This window comes from Fistularia commersonii, chromosome 9 (assembly GCF_037954325.1).
Source record: "Fistularia commersonii isolate RoL2024-O1a breed Wild chromosome 9, RoL_Fcom_v1.0, whole genome shotgun sequence".
Lineage (NCBI taxonomy): Eukaryota > Metazoa > Chordata > Actinopteri > Syngnathiformes > Fistulariidae > Fistularia > Fistularia commersonii.
The window spans coordinates 15,804,431-15,820,992 of NC_141292.1; the positions used below are offsets into that span (position 1 = coordinate 15,804,431).

A 16,562-nucleotide genomic window follows, 5' to 3' on the forward strand; every position below is an offset into this window, starting at 1 on the left:
TGAAATACTTAAAATTAAACTTTTAGTTGTTTTGAGATTAATTTGTAGATAATTCCGGCCAGACATTTTTAAAATTAAAAGCAACTTAATCCCATTATTTAACGAAAAAAAGCTCTTTTATACTTGAAGCAATGCCTGTACACATCAATGAAATTAACTTGAAATGTTTATTTTTAAATAAGTTAATTTGAGAATTATTTTCAGATAAATCTGGCTGAACAGTTGTTCAATCAAAATTTACTTTTTTTTTTCTTAATTTTTTTAAGGAAAAAAGCTTATTTATATTTTTGTATAGGGAAAGTAATCACCCTTTATATCAAAGACCCAAAAGTAAACTTTTATTATTTTGGTTTGAGAATTATTTACAGATAATTCCAGGCCAACACTTTTAAGAATAAAGGTTAAGGAACTTACTTCCAGACCAATGTTTTTAAATTTAAAAGTCAAGCAACTTAATCAGATTATCTCATTGAAAAAAAAAAAGTTTATTTATACTTACATGAAGGGAAAGCAATGGCCTGTAAATATCAAAGAAAATAACCTAAAAGTTAACAGTTAAATAAGTTAAATTAAGAATCATTTTGAGATTAATCTGGCTCGATGTCTGTTAAATCATTTTTTTTCTTAAGTTTTAAAGAAAAAAAAAAAAAGCTTTTTTTTATTTATATATAGGGAATGTATTAACATTATAAATCAAATACCTAATACTTCACTTTTAAATAAATTAGTTTGAGAATCATTATCAGATCATTCTCATAACTCTCATGTAATTTTCATTAAATTGAATTCAAGGAACAAAATTGAGATTTTAAAGAAAAAAACATGTTTATTTTTTAATATATAAGGAAATTAATGCATTTCAAATGTTAAAGCAAATATTTTAAACTAAACTTTTGAATGTTAAGTTATTCTGAGAACAATTTGGAGACGTAATTCCAGCAAAACATTTGCAACGTTTAATTCAGTCTTTTCTTAAATACTTCATATATAAATACTTCATAAAATACTGTTAAAAATTAATAATAATATAATAATAAATACTGTTAAAAAAATCTATATGTTTAGGGATACACGACAATTTTGGGGGGGAAATCGCCTCTTAGATTTAAATTAAAATTCGATCAAAGCCGCAAAATTATTCTTAAATCTTTCTTTGAAAATATTGTTCATTTAATATTATAGTTAATATTCTTTTAAGTAGCTTGTGGATTTTTTTCATGTATTTATATCTCCATTGTAAGGCAATTTGAACCGGGCCGTCTTTTCAGGGGGTTAACACACTTTTGCGAGCGTCTGCGGAAACTATTTCCGAGCTGTTTGGAGATTTTTAAGAAGAATTCTGTGTGTGTGTGTGTGTGTGTGTGTGTGTGTGTGTGTGTGTGTGTGTGGTGGGGGGGGGGGCCTGCGGCCTGTGGGGTGGTGGCCCCCCTGCAGGGCGCCTCTCTGATTGGCTCCATTCGACCCCTTTCATCTCTAATGGGGCTGTTTGCTGCTCTGTTATGGACACAAACACACCTCGGACCCCCCGGCAGACACACACACACACACACACACACACACACACACACACACACACACACACACACACACACACACACACACACACACACACACACACACACCCGACTCCTTCCATTAGTACACTCTTTAAAACCCGTTTGCTAGACGTCTTGAACGTTCTGAGGATGTCACTTTCTGATGGTTTATTGGGAAAAAAAAAAGAAAACAAAAAAATCAAATTTCCACTCCTCGAATGCAACGTGTTACTCAACACTTTTTAGTAATGATTTCATTATTTATTCACTGATTGTTTCCAGATTCGCCTCCAGTTTCGTGCATCGACCAGCTGGAATGAAACAAATAGTAAGCGTAAAAATCCACTTACATTTCCCCTTGTCGTTTCCGAGTCGTAGCTTCCTGCCTCGGGTGTTGGCCGGTGTGAACCCCTCGCTAGGACCCGAGTAATGACGTCATTAGCCTTCACGCAGGTGAGAGGCGTGAAAAGCGGCGGCGGCGGCGGCAGCTCGTGCACTTCAAGGCTCTTGACGACGCCAATAATCCCGGGTTCGAGTCCCGCCGGCTCCATCAAAGGCCCCCGTTGTGGATGAATTAAAATAAAAACAAACGGTTCGTCCGTGAGGTTTCCCAGGCGATATTCATATCAGGTCCCGTCTGCCTCATATTGTCCAGAGATGTTGACGAGAAGGGTCTCTGAATGAGGCCCCGTGATTGACAGGCGACACTTCCTGGTTAAGCCCCGCCTCTCGCCACCAACGTCAGCTGTGATTGGCTCCCGTCTTCTGACCCTGGGAGCAGGACGGACACACGGATCTTTAATTTTTTTAATTTAACCGGCTGGGCCGACATCGATTCTGGTTTTATCAATTATAAAAATAAAAATAAAAAAAACAAACGTCCAATTAGATGCAAATTACTGTCTACTAAATGTAAATAGTCATTTTTTTGTCACAGCATAAACAGCGGAGAACACAAACACTGCAAATGCATAATGAATTAAGTTGCCTGTGTGTGAGTGGCAACATGCTCGCTACTTGGAGCGCACACGTGTGTGTGTGTGTGTGTGTGTGTGTGTGTGTGTGTGTGTGTGTGTGTGTGTGTGTGAGAGAGACGGGTGTGGTTTTCTTTGATGTCACACTGGTGTTTAAGGGTTAATGAGGCTGTTAAGGCGAGGAAACGCCTGTTACTTCTGTCTCTCACTCTCTCACACACACACACACACACACGCACACGCACACACACGCACAAACACACACGCACACACACACACACACGCACACACACACGCGCGCACGCACACACACAAACACAAACTAAACCATCAACATTTAGCAGACTTTCAGTTCATATTGCAGCAGGATGCAGGTCACAGGTGTGTGTGTGTGTGTGTGTGTGTGTGTGTGTGTGTGTGTGTGTGTGTGTGTGTGTGTGATGAGACGATCTGCTTTTACCCACATGACCTGCCCTATTTGACAAATATCAACCAGAAGTACTGGGGCCTCCAGGCGTCTGTGAGATATTTCAGTTCATCTTGAGGCTGATGGTCAGCAGGACCAGGAGATGTTGATGGACTTCAGGAGGAAGGTGGACATCCTGGAAAAGCCTCTCCAGATCACGGCCGAGGAGGCGATGGGATTATTAAAGTGCATCTCATCTTATGAGTCCTTCAGGTACTGACCTTCACCTCCCGGCTCCTCGTGCTCGGGCCCCTCAGGCGTTTCTCTCCAGGGGTGGAATGAACTCCAGACCGAGGTGGGTGAAGATCTCCTCCTCTGTGGTGGCTCTCAGGTATCGACCCTGCGGGGGAAGAGGAAGAGGTGGGGTTGTTGTCATGCCATCAGGCCAAGGGAAGAGTGGATGCTAAACATTGATACTAAGGGCTGATGCCAAGAGATGATGCTAATAGATGATGATTAGAGTGGGTGCTATGAGTGGGTGCTAAGAGTTGATGCTAAGAGAAGATGCTAAGACCGGATGCTAAGGGCAGATGCTAAGAGTGGATGCCAAGAGTAGATTCCAAGAGCAGATGCTAAGAGTTGATGCTAAGGGTAGGGGCTAAGAGCAGATGCTAAAAGCGGATGCTAAGAGGGGGTGCTAAGGGTAGATGCTAAGAGCAGACCCCAACAGCAGATGATAAGAGTGGGTGCTAAGAGTAGGTGCTGAGGGTAGATGCTAAGGGCAGATGCTAAAAGCGGACGCTAAGAGTAGGTGCTAAGGGTAGATGCCAAGAGCAGATGCCAAGAGCGAATGCCAAGAGCAGATGCTAAGAGCGGATGCTAAACATGTAGGCTAAGGGTAGATGCTAAGAGCAGATGACGAGAGATGCTGCTAAGAGCGAATAACAAGAGATGCCACTAAGAGATGATGCTAAGGGCAGATGCCAAGGGCAGATGCCAAAAGTGGATGCCAAGAGTGGATGCCAAGAGTGGATGCTAAGAGCGGATGCTAAGAGCTGATGCCAAGAGTGGATGCCAAGAGCGGGTGCTAAGAGCGGATGCTAAGAGCGGATGCTTGAGCCGATGCTAAGAGCTGATGCCAAGAGTGGATGCCAAGAGCGGGTGCCAAGAGTTAATGCTAAGAGTAGGTGCTAAGAGCAGATACTAAAAGCGAATGCTAAGTGGGGGTGCTAAGGGTAGATGCCAAGAGGAGATGACAGGAGTAGATGCTACGAGTTGCTGCTAAGAGATGTTGCTAAGAGTAGGTGCTTAGAGTTGATGCTAAGGGTAGATGCTAAGGGTAGATGCTTAGGGCAGATGATAAAAGCGGATGCTAAGAGTAGGTGCTAAGGGTAGATGCTAATAGCAGATGCTAAAAGTGGATGCTAAGAGTAGGTGCCAAGGCTAGATGCTAAGAGCAGGTCCCAAGAGCAGATGCCACAAGTAGATGCTAATAGCAAATGCTAAAGGCAAATGCCAAGAGGAGATCCCCAGAGTAGATGCTAATAGCAAATGCTAAAAGCAGATGCCAAGAGCTAAGGCTAAGCGCAAATGCTAAGAGTAGATATCAAGAGCAGAAGCCAAGAGTGCCAAGAGCATCTACTAAGGGTAGATGCTTGGAGCAGATGGTAAGAGTAGATGCTTAGAGTAGATATAAAGAGCAGATGCCATGAGCTGATGCTAAGAGCAGATACTAAAAGCGGATGCTAAGAGTAGGTCCTAAGACCAGATACTAAAAGCGGATGCTAAGTGCGGGTGCTGAGGATAGATGCCAAGAGGAGATGACGAGAGTAGGTGCTAAGAGTTGCTGCTAAGAGATCATGCTAAGAGTAGGTGTTTAGAGTTGATGCTAAGGGGGGATGCTAAGAGGATGCTAAGAGTATGTGCTAAGGGTAGATGCTAAGAGTAGATGCTAAAAGCAGATGCTTTCAGTAGGTGCCAAGGGTAGATGCTAAGAGAAGGTCCAAAGAGCAGATGCCAAGAGTAGATGCTAATAGCAAATGCTAAAGGCAGATGCCAAGAGGAGATCCCCAGAGTAGATGCTAATAGCAAATGCTAAAAGCAGATGCCAAGAGCAAAGGCTGAGCGCAAATGCTAAGAGTAGGTGCCAAGGCTAGATGCTAAGAGCAGGTCCCAAGAGCAGATGCCACAAGTAGATGCTAATAGCAAATGCTAAAGGCAAATGCCAAGAGGAGATCCCCAGAGTAGATGCTAATAGCAGATGCCAAGAGCTGATGCCAAGAGCTGATACCAAGAGCATCTACTAAGGATAGATGCTGCGAGCAGATGCTAAGAGTAGATGCTAAGAGCAGCTGCTAAGAGTGCACTTACCTGCTTGGTGTCATACAAGGCGTGGCTGCTGAGGGACATGGACTTCTCCTGCCCTGCCCACCGGCGGAGCTCGCGCTCGAAAAGCTACGGGGGAAAGTCGACACTTAGACGCAAGATGTGACCCCGAATGATGGGTGGGTGCCAACTTCCTGTTTTCTTTTTACAAACAAGAGGTCCAACTATCGTCTAAGGAGCAGGTCACCTTGGATCCCGTCCAGCCGAGCAGGGCGAAGGCAAACTGGCCAATCGGGGAGACCACCAGGTCGACCCTCACCGCCCTCCATGCTACTGGGCCGGCCGCTGACTCCCCGCCGCTGTGGAGGCCCTCCGGACGCCGCAGTAGTTTGAAGATGGCGAAACAGCGGTCGAAGCGGTCCATGGTAGACGCCGGGCGCCCGGGGCCGTCCGCCGACTCCAGGTAGGAGTTCCTGGTGGTTTTTTGGTACAGAAGCAGACCCTGTTGGAGGGAGCACAAGACTTTAGTGCCCCTGCATAATCAATCACTCATTATCTATAGCCTTGATCACACGCAGAGACATGCAACCAATCATTCATTCTACCAAGGAGAAGGGAGTGCTCATCAGTCTACAGCGTTTCTGAATATAAAGTCAATAAGTGACCAAGTGTTGACGCATTAGCAATGTTATCTTCTGCAGCAAAGCTAACATAACTGCCCTGTGTGGTTGTACCATGCTACCCAAGCTAGCATTACCGACCCGCGTGCTCACACAAAGCTAGCTATCTCCACTTATGTGCTTGTACAAAGCTAACGGTACTGACCTGCAAGCTCGTACAGAGCTGCGATTCAAATGCATTCATTTTTCAAACGGGTTATTTTTTCGGTAATTAATTGATAAAAGTCAAATTTCTAAAACATCTGTTTCTTGTCATTTATTCATTCATTATCTATAGCGCTTATGCTACCCTGTGGATCACAAGGGGGCTGAAGCCTACTTGAGCTGCCACTCCACGAAAACTGGGATGTCCCCTGTCTTTGTGAAGAACAAGACATTTCTAATAACTTTATAATCATGAAAATGTTTTAAAGAAAATGATGTGAATAAAAATTGCATCTTTGTGTTTGTGTGAATGAACGATCATGTAAAACTACTTTGGGTTTTTACTTTCTCACATTCGATGGACCGTATTTTCCGCACTATAAGGCACCTAAAATCCTATAATCTTCTCAAAAACCGCCAGTGCGCCTTATAATCCAGTGCGCCTTATATATTGATCGATATTGAGCCGCAAAAGGTCTCGCAACTACGGGAAGCAGTGGAGGAAGCGACAAGATGACCTGCGGAGAGTAAAGAAGACCAGAGTTTCCGAGGGAACAAAGCAAGATGGTTACAGTTGGAGGACAAACTTGAACAGTGGGTTGTTGAACAGAGAGCAGCAGGTAGAAGCGTCTCTACAGTCACTATTTGAATGAAGGCAACAGCGCTAGCTAGCGACATGAACATCAATGAATTTAGAGGCGGTCCTTCTCGGTGCTTTCGTTTTATTAAACGTTTTGAACTGTGACGAATGGAGTTGGAAATACATTGTCTGAACGAAGGCGGCGCAAATACCGGTAAGAGCTACCGGTACGTATGTGTACCGTGTTGTGCAGAGGTGGGCAAACATGCTGGTAAGCTAGCCCTGGAGATAGCATACTAAGACAGCGGACGGCAATAATCCAAACTTTCGCTTTATACCATACCATTAAAATTAAAAAAACATTAATTTTTTACTTTAAATGAATTAATTTTGAATCGACAATGTTGAAACACCAAAGAAAATAACATTTTAATGATGAGAATAAAGTGCATAATGAATATTGACTAAGATAAAATTTTGCTGATATTCGTAGTAAAAGAGCTTGCGGGCTGCACTGGAAACTCGTGAGGGCCAAAATCGGCCCGCGGGCCGTAGTTTGCCCAACCCTGGCATTGTGAACGCACTAACTTGTTTTGGGAGTGAATGGAGTTGTCGGAACGTCGGTTTGTATTCTATCAATAAAGTTTGACTGATTTATCTGACTGTTTTGTTGACATTCCCTTTTAGCGCAGCTCCATTTAGTGGATGCATAACGCAACCCCAGCCACCACTGTAGCTTCTAGTATATGCGCCTTATAATGCGGTGCGCCTTATATATGATTTTTTTTTTTAAAATAGGCCATTCATTGAGGGTGCGCCTTATAATCCAGTGCGCCTTATAGTGCGGAAAATACGGTACTTGCTTATGGCGCCACCTGGAGGCAACCTACGCTCAAATGTGTGTCACCACCTGCTCCTCCAGCCTGGACACCAGCTCCACCACCAGCCCTTCCTCCCGTCCCTCCTCCGGGTGGGTGATGATGAGGTCCACGTCATGACCCGTCATCTTCCCCCTGAGGAGAGGGCGCATCATTTTGATTACACTTCTGTAATGTAGAAGTTTTGATGTGATATTTCTGCATCCTGTCAGCTAGATGGTATCAGGTGACGGTCTAACCTCCTGAAGCCCCCTGCCAGGGTCAACTGAGCGCCGGGCGACAAGGCGACGACGGCAGCCTCCACCGTCTTGGCAATGGCGTCGGCCTCGGCGCGAGTCACCGGCCGGTTCAGGTCGTCGTAGTGGTCGAGCCCTGCGGGTCGAGTTCATCCCGTTATTTGCATTCCTGGCACATGGCTCAGATTCCACCTGCCAAATTTACGTTGGTATTTCGTCCAGGTGCTAACAGGTTGAGGACTCACCGGCTTGCTGCTCTCGATTCAGGCTTCGTCCGGATTCCCGCAACTGCTGAAGGGTTTGAATCCCGTCTCGGAACCACCGACCGGCCGTCTTTGCCCCGACTCCGAAAATACCTGTCAGAATCTGAAGGACACGTTATGGTGAACACTTGGTGCTGTATAGATGTAGCCTGGCAACCGGACAAATTTGCAGAGGTCAAAATTTGTTTCTGGAGAGCTGGGAGGCCACGACTTTGTCTGGCGTCCCGCTGTTCAGGGTCGACATGAGGACACGACGACGACTCCTGAGGAAGGTGAAGGCGGCAAGGGCGAAATGACGACACCAGAGGAAGGAGAGCGAAACAAGGACACGGTAATGACTAACGAAGGAGGTGGACGTCCCAAGGACACAAGGATGACTCCTAAGGAAGGTGAGCAATGCAAGGACAGTGACCGTCGAGGAAACTGAACAACGATGACATGACGGTGACTAATGAACAAGGCAAACGTCAGGAGGACACAACCATGACGCCGAAGGAAGGTGGACAACGACGACACCCGAGGAAGGAGAACAACCCAAGGACACGACAATGACCATTGACGAAATTGAACGGCCCAATGACATGACGTCAACTCCCGAAGACGGCCAACAACCCAATGACATGACGATGACCACCGAGGAAGGAGAGCCACCCGAGGACATTGCAATTGACCAATGAGGAAGGTGAACGTCCCGAGGACATAATGATGACTCCCAAGTAAGGAGAGCGACTCGAGGACACAATGAAGCCCAGTGAGGAAGCCAGCTGACCCGAGGACAACATCGTGAGACGTGAGGACAGTCAACGACCAGAAGGCACGGCGATGACTCCTGAGTCTTGTGATAAAGCCGAGGACCAGACGGTGTCTCCTAAAGATGGTGGACCCCCCAAGGAAGATGATGACTACTAAGGAAGGAAAGCAATCCAAGGACAGGAGGATGACCAGTGAGGACGGAGAGCGACCAAGGACACGACAAAGACTCCTTAGAGATACTTTGACCCCAATCAAAATAGGACCACTTTACTGCACTACCGTAACTACAGCATCACAACAACTGCACTCCGACTGCAGCAAGGGTATTTTGACCATATCTGCATAATCGTGATAACGGTATTGGCATTACTCTGAATGCATTCTGATACTGGAATGGGAAATACTCTGCACCAGGGGTCGGCAACCTTCAACACCCAAAGAGCCATTTGGACCCGGTTTCCTCGGAAAAGAAAACACTGGGAGCCGCGATTACTTTTTGATGTCTCATATAAAGGTACCGCTGTATATATTGCTTTTTATTACCTTTACACTTTGTATAAACAAGTGTGTTGCTTCTGAAATTCATAAAGTATTACAGAGAAAATTAAATTTTATTTATGTAATGAACTCATTTTGAGCTTTGGGCTTTCAGAGCGTGTAGTGGAGCCTTGACCTGAATTTTAAAAATAAATCGGGGAAAAAAAAATCACTGTGTCACAATAAAAACAATAAAAAATAAATATTTGCAAAATATCTTCATAAATATTTATTTTACCTGGTTTATGGGACTTCTGCTCCTGAACTTCTGCAAATCAGGACTTTACCGGCTTCCGCCAGTGTGACGTTACTTTGTGCGGCGAAAAATAACAAATATAATTTTATTTAATATTTCAAGATCACAATAATCTTTCAACTTGGAACTAAAAGTAAAAAAAAGGAATTAACACAAATGAAATACACTTCAATTAAATATTCATAATTTATTTTCCCGAGCCTCTCGGAGCCGCAGTGTAAAGAAACACTTTATAGTTTCACCGAGACACTTTATAGTTTATTTTTATTTCTAATTCTGCCTTTTTCTTTTTATTATTTATTACCGTTATATTTTCTGTGACTCTGGCACAACAATTTCCTTCGGGATTAATAAAGTTGTTCTTATCTTATCTTAAAGATGCAGGGTTGCCGACCCCTGGTTCAGGAAGAGTATTATGACACTCTGACTGAGTGTACTCTTGTGGTACTTTGCTAACTCTGGTGACATGTTACTTGGACAGGGATAACGCCTGTTTAAAAGAACAAACTAAACAGGAAGCATCCTCACAAAGCACTCTCCGGTCACTTCTGACTCCAGAGGCGACAGAAAACACTCCTAACTCTCATCTTGCTCAGTCGCACCTTGAGGGCCTTGAAGTGCTGGGACCTCCTGATGGCCTCCACCTCTGCGGACGCTCCGTCCTCCAGGATTTCCTGCAGGGACAAGTTTCCCATTAGAGCCTCTTCCAGCGGGAACCGCGACGGTCGGACGGGTCGTCCCACGTACTTTGACGACCCGGAGCGAGTGTTCGCCAAGGCCCGGTAGCCTCCGCAGCCGGGCGGCGTCCGTCACCGGCGCTGGGAGAGCCTTCAGGACGGCGGCGGCTCTGCGGAACGCCAAACTGCGACCCTCCTCTTCGTTCAGCTCTGCGTTTTCAGCGAGGAGGGACAAGGCGTCCTGGAAGGGGAAGCATTCCCACAAACAAGAAGGGGATTTTAGAATATATATTACACGTTGAAATCGTTCTTTGACGAGCCACCCGAGAAAAAACATCCTGTGAAACTTTTTTAATGGATTTATTTGGGGAAAAAACACAGAAAGGCATTAAAGATAACCTTATTACTTTCCAGTGTTCTTTCTCTTCTTGCCAGCACTTGTACTGAAAGTAAAGCCTTCCCGCATATGCTAATGCTGTGTGCTAACGCTAGCTCAAGCAAGCTAGCGTTAGCGCAGTCCCCCCTTCGGCCGCATCAGCAGCTCGGAGAGATCGACTGCAATTCTTAACTTCTTCTTAACACCACTGTCAGTGCGGGAGCCATAATGAGCTAGCTTACCGGGAAAAAAAGCACAAAAAAGTGTTTTTAACAGGAGGACACAAGGATGAATGATGTAAACAACGCAGAGTAGCATGCACGGGTGCTAATACGCTACGATGCGGAGAGCCAGGGAGCGTCAATTAAATCAAAATTTGATTGAAAAGTCTGTCTGTAGGCAAATGTGTTCCTGGTTAGAGGCGTCGGTCAGCCCAGTTTTTACTGTTTAAATTAAATGTATATTTTAAACAAGATGAAATTCGGGCAGAGCACAATGAAACAAAAATATAATTCATTCATTGATTCACCTAATGAGAAAATGAGAATGACAACAACTTTATTAATCCCGAAGGAAATTGTTGTGCCAGAATTTCAAGCAAAAAACATAACAATAATAGATAATAGTAGGAAGGAGGGAGAATAAGAAATACAATGAAATATAAATTGTCAAGGTTAAGGCTATCAAGTGTTTTAAGTACAAAGATTTGAAGATTCCCTGCGGCTGAGGGAAGAGGAATTAAATGAATACACACAATAATGAATAAACACACATAAAAACATACAGACATATAACATTTAAAAACATGTCCTCCCTTGTATTGTGATAAAACCGGATGTGGAGTTTTGGAAACTCAATAAACCTTTCAGGCAAAACAAACAAAGGTGTTTTAACATTTGCAATTTTTTTTTGTGTATTCTAGCAATCATAGGGTTAAATTCAAACACTGGAATCAAAATTTCTGAAACGCAACCTTGGAGAAGCAGCTTTAGATCTTTATTTTGAAGATGCGAGTTGGAAAACGTACCGCGAGGTCGGCGTTGTGGCTGTTCAGCGTCGTCCGTCTCTGACAGGCGTATCCGGGCAGCTGGAACGTCGACGCCGTCTCCGCTTCAGCCGTCCGCCGCTCCTGAAAGGAAACCGTCACGATGTGTGATCACCTGACACAACGCCATCGTGAAACCCAGATCATCGCGATCAAAACGGGATATTCTGATAACCTGCAGTCGATGTCTCTGCAGGATCTCCACGGGACGCCCCGCTCCCATGCTCTCCGTGAACCAGCTGATGTCCAGCAGGTGGATCGGCGCCGGGCCGCGACCTTTGACCCGCGAGCCGAGCCACGTCCGGGCCTCGTCACCGGAGTTGTTCTCGCAAACCACGTGCGTGACGCTTCCGCTGCGGAAACGATTCCAACATGAAGAATCGCGGTCTCGCGTTCACACGTCGTAGACATCCAGCGAAATCCTGGCTTACACGGGATTTAACTTGCTAATTTTGCGCGACAAAGCCGTCAGTCGGTCAATAACTTGCTTTATGAGGCTAGCCGGAAGTTATTAGCGGCGGGGACGTCAACAGGCGCTGCTAAATTAAATTTAACCATAAATTACATCCTAGTGTGCAAGCTACGTTTTACAATTGTAGCGTCTTCATCCCATCTTCAAGGTAAATACACTTAATAAAACCACTCTATTTCTTTACGTTCTCTTTCATTATGTATTATTATTGTTTTTATACATGACATGTTATTTATAAAGTACATTTTTCTTATTTTAAAAAACACGTAGCTGAAATGAATGGGGAAATCTAATCTAATCCAGGAGTGAATTGAGTTACGAGTTCGGTCACAGGATTAAATCTCATATGTCAAGGTATTTGATATTGTATATATCTTGATATATAATATTCAAACTTTTTTTTAAAACAATTAAAGATATGTCGTTTAAGATGGATTCGAGATGACTATATCAGTAATATATATGTATATATTTGCAATCTGGGTGGTATGTGCTCACTTTCTTCACATTTAGCATTTTTATTAATCCATTCATGTCTTATAATTTGAGGATTTCAGGTCATTATTGATTTCTCATTTATTTTTTCAGGGCATTTGATGATTTTTACAGTGTTTTCTGGCAATTTCTCACCTGAAAGGCAGCTAGCTGTTGCTCATGAAATTGAGATGCGGCAGGATGGTAGGGAACAGAACCCTGAGGTAGAATCAAGTTTGGACCAAACATAATAACAAATAATCTCGCTGAATTCATTAAAACAGACCACATACTGCAGGACGTCACCAGGTAAGCTCCGTTTCCTCCTTAAATCAAGAACATGAACAAAGCTACTAGCAAAGCTACCGCTAATACTAAAGCTAAAGTGCTTATTTCAAAAGGGGACAATGCAATTTCATAAATCACGTGAATAAAACATTTTGGAGTGTCTCCATGGGACATTGAAGGTGAACTGCTTGAAATCTTGGATCAATCATCATCATTCTTTTTGCTCTTGTATTACAAACTACTTATTCAACAAAATCTTCTGCTTATCTTTTGTATCAACAAGATTCCTGGCAAATTACCAGAGTTCCATAAACCAATATTACTGTACCGGAAAATGATATATGTACACAACTTCTCACCACACGGTACAATAACATAAAATAATAGATATGTACTGCATGGCAACAAATCTCTGTTTTACAAGGAATGCTTTGAGAAAGGTATATGGTCAAGAATTGACTTGATGGATGACAATGGCAGTCCTCTAGACTATGAACAGTTCTGTACTACACACAGATTTAAGCCTCCCATATTAGAGTTGATAAAGTTACGAAACGCACTGCCTCGACAATTTGTATTCCTGACCAAAAATAGAATGACGCACCGAACCGTACAACCACAGTTACCCCGACTATCACTCCAGGGAATCTCAATTCTGGACAGAAAGTGCAGCAACTCCTTTATTAGGACATGTTTCACAGGAAACTTATTCCCTGGACGTCAAATTAAAAATAATATTTGAAATACATTTGATAAGGAATCGATTGCCAAATCCGAAGAATGTATCTGATTCTACCTTCACCCCCACAAGGCAAAAGAGATGCATTTCAAAATGATGAATAACATCTATCCACCTAAGGAAGGAATTATTGAGGTTACGCTTTAATATTGAAGATAATATTTATACATTTTGTGAAGACAATATTGAACACACAGACCATAGATTTTTCTATTTTTCAAAAACTCAAAAATGGATTAAAGACAAATTTCCATCATCATTAATTTCGTTCTCAGGAGATGATATGACATTTGATTTACTTACAAACTTTACGTTCTTTATAAGTTATTTCAAATGTAATAAAAACATATAGAACCATCCAAAAAGTTTTATAACTGATATTCCTTTAGCTCTACCAAGTTAAATACATATTGTATTCCGCTTGCCACTTTTTTTTTTGTTATTCACTTTTTATGGTTATTATTTTCAATTGTATTATTTTCATTTATCAATTATTTTCCCCTTCTTTTAAGAATTAAACACAGGCCTTTTATCGTGTTTACTACTACAGTTAATTAATTGAATACAAAATGAATGTCCTTAGGTTTCCTCATGCCTGTTAATATCATTGACAGTCGATTCTACTTAGCAACTTTTTTTTTGTTCATGTTTTTTGACTGTTTATATCATATATGTTAAATGAAAACTGATGTTTTTTTAATTTTTTTAAAAAGCTGTTGCTCATGTAAACTTTTGCTAGCAAGTTGATGCTAATTGTTATCTTAGCATCGGGCAACGTCATCGGGCAATGACTCAGAGGTGCTCCAAGTTTGGTGTCGCAGACACTTAAATATAAAGTCAGCGGCTCAAACCTGAAGTCATCCGCTACTTTAAATCCTTTACTCCGAGCGAGTCCGGAGAGAAAAACCCTTCGACTGGATCCCATTTTCCTCTCCAGAAGGAAAAGAACCACCTGCGGGAACTTGGTGCCGTCGGTGCCGGTGACGCCGGCAGGTCCGCCGGAAGCTAGCCCAGCAGGTATCCTGGAAGCTAGCCCGACTTTTCTTCGCTTTAACGGCACCATGGGTTCGCAAAATACCTCCCTAACAGGTCGGAGTCAGAACACAACAGTCTTGTGAAAATATAAATGTACACTGAAGTTTAAAAAAAAGGATAGAAGACGTCTGTTAGCACGGTTCTGTTATGACATAGCAGCCGGACCGCTTCTTCTTCTTCTACGCTCAATAGGGCGCACAAACGGCGTGGAGGCTCACTACCGCCATCTAGCGGACAGGAGGTGAATTACAATAACATTGATGAAATATACAGATTTTGTCTTTAACTTTAATTCAATGAATGTTTCACAAGTATTAACGTTACATCTACCGCAGTGATACACATAATAATATTGTTATTTTTATGGTTTCTATTATTTCTCGGTGAAATCCTCTTGGCAGTCGTGGCAACTTGACAACTGCCAGGGTTTTGAGGTTTTCGCCCAAAATTTACACTGCTCAAAAAAAAAAAAAGAAACAAGAAAATAACACATCCTAGATGTGAAGGAATAAAATATTCTTATTAAATTCTTTGCTCTTTACTTTGTTGAATGTGCTGACGACAAAATCCCACAAAAAAGATCAACGCAAATCAAATGTATGAATCCATGGAGGTCTGGAATCAAAATGAAAGTATAAAAAAAAAGACAGATTTTTTCAGCGGCGTAACAGTTATAATGTCAAAGAAAAACAAAAAAAAAAGAAATAAATATGAAAAAAATATTTGTATATAGATAAATAGGAAGACAGATGAGAGAAGATAGCAAGACAAATTAAATGAAATAAATATGAATGTAAATATGAGTATAAATATAAATAGAAAGGCAGAAGACAACTTTAATTTGTTACATACTTGTTTATTTTCAATATTATCAGTAAACTGGATCTTTAATCGTTGCCATAAAGCGACTTTGTCATTGTTAAAAAACCCGAATCAGTCTGATTTGTTTCGATGACCATTTATGCTTATTTGAATGCAAAATGGACCAAATAAAAGAGCAATTCAAAAATTTTCTCCTCCTTTCTTTCTAAATAAGTGAATAAATAATCAATTAATAACTCAATCATGATTAATATTGTAGCATTTTTAGTCACGGAAACACCCTGGTGACAGTAAAATGTGTTTAATGAGCAACGTAAACTCCAACATTCGTCAATTCTGAACAAGATCTTTCTGGGAAGGGTGGATGTTACAAAGAACGAATTAATTAATATACTAATATTAATATGTTTAATTTAATTAATCAATTAGGACTCTTTTGGTTGGTAAAACTGTTCCTGCAGCAACAGTGTTTTGCTTTTCTTTAGATAAGGATTTCAATTGTAAAATAATGATAAAATAATACTGACCGGTCATAAATTCCTCTTAATAATAAAGTAAAAGAGGCGTCTTATAAATTTGCACACAAAATATAACCTTTGAAAAAAATTAACTAACATTGCAATGATTTATGATTGATATTGATGACTCCTGTGGTCGACATGGAGAATCTATTTTACATTTACATTTAAACTATTTGTACATTTACAACCATTTTTGTATCTATGTATATTTTTGTGTTTCTCCTAACCACACGGATTGGTTGTGTATATAGATTTATCAACAAAACAAAAACAAAACATCAACATTCGTGACTCGATTCAATGTCTTTTTTTATTCATTCAATTTAATATTCAAAAATAAATGTTCTCCAAGTTGTATGAGTTAAAGTTCGTTTAAAATGTTCCCTGTAAAGCATATATGTGAAATGTTTATTCTTATTTTTTGAACGTTTACGTTAATATTCTACCTGTGACCACAGTCACGTGCCGCGCGAAGTCCGCGAGCTGCCGCGCCCCCCGGGAGTCATGTGACCGGCGCGCGCGCAACGCCTCTCCTCAAAGCGGTTG

General features: G+C 42.0%; 1 protein-coding gene across 1 annotated transcript; it reads right to left on the minus strand.

Annotated features, from left to right (window-relative positions):
• Positions 1 to 1,774: 1,774 nt before the first annotated feature.
• polm (polymerase (DNA directed), mu) lies at positions 1,775 to 14,844 on the minus strand. The gene is made up of 12 exons (XM_086152708.1): positions 14,490 to 14,844; positions 11,841 to 12,018; positions 11,648 to 11,749; positions 10,315 to 10,485; positions 10,170 to 10,241; positions 8,004 to 8,124; positions 7,762 to 7,894; positions 7,555 to 7,657; positions 5,488 to 5,742; positions 5,286 to 5,369; positions 3,197 to 3,315; positions 1,775 to 2,306 (listed from the first exon to the last, which is right to left on the minus strand). Exons 1-11 carry the CDS (start codon positions 14,699 to 14,701, stop codon positions 3,229 to 3,231), a joined length of 1,518 nt encoding a protein of 505 aa, XP_086008834.1. The 5' UTR covers positions 14,702 to 14,844; the 3' UTR covers positions 1,775 to 2,306; positions 3,197 to 3,228.
• Between the last annotated feature and the right edge of the window lie 1,718 nt (positions 14,845 to 16,562).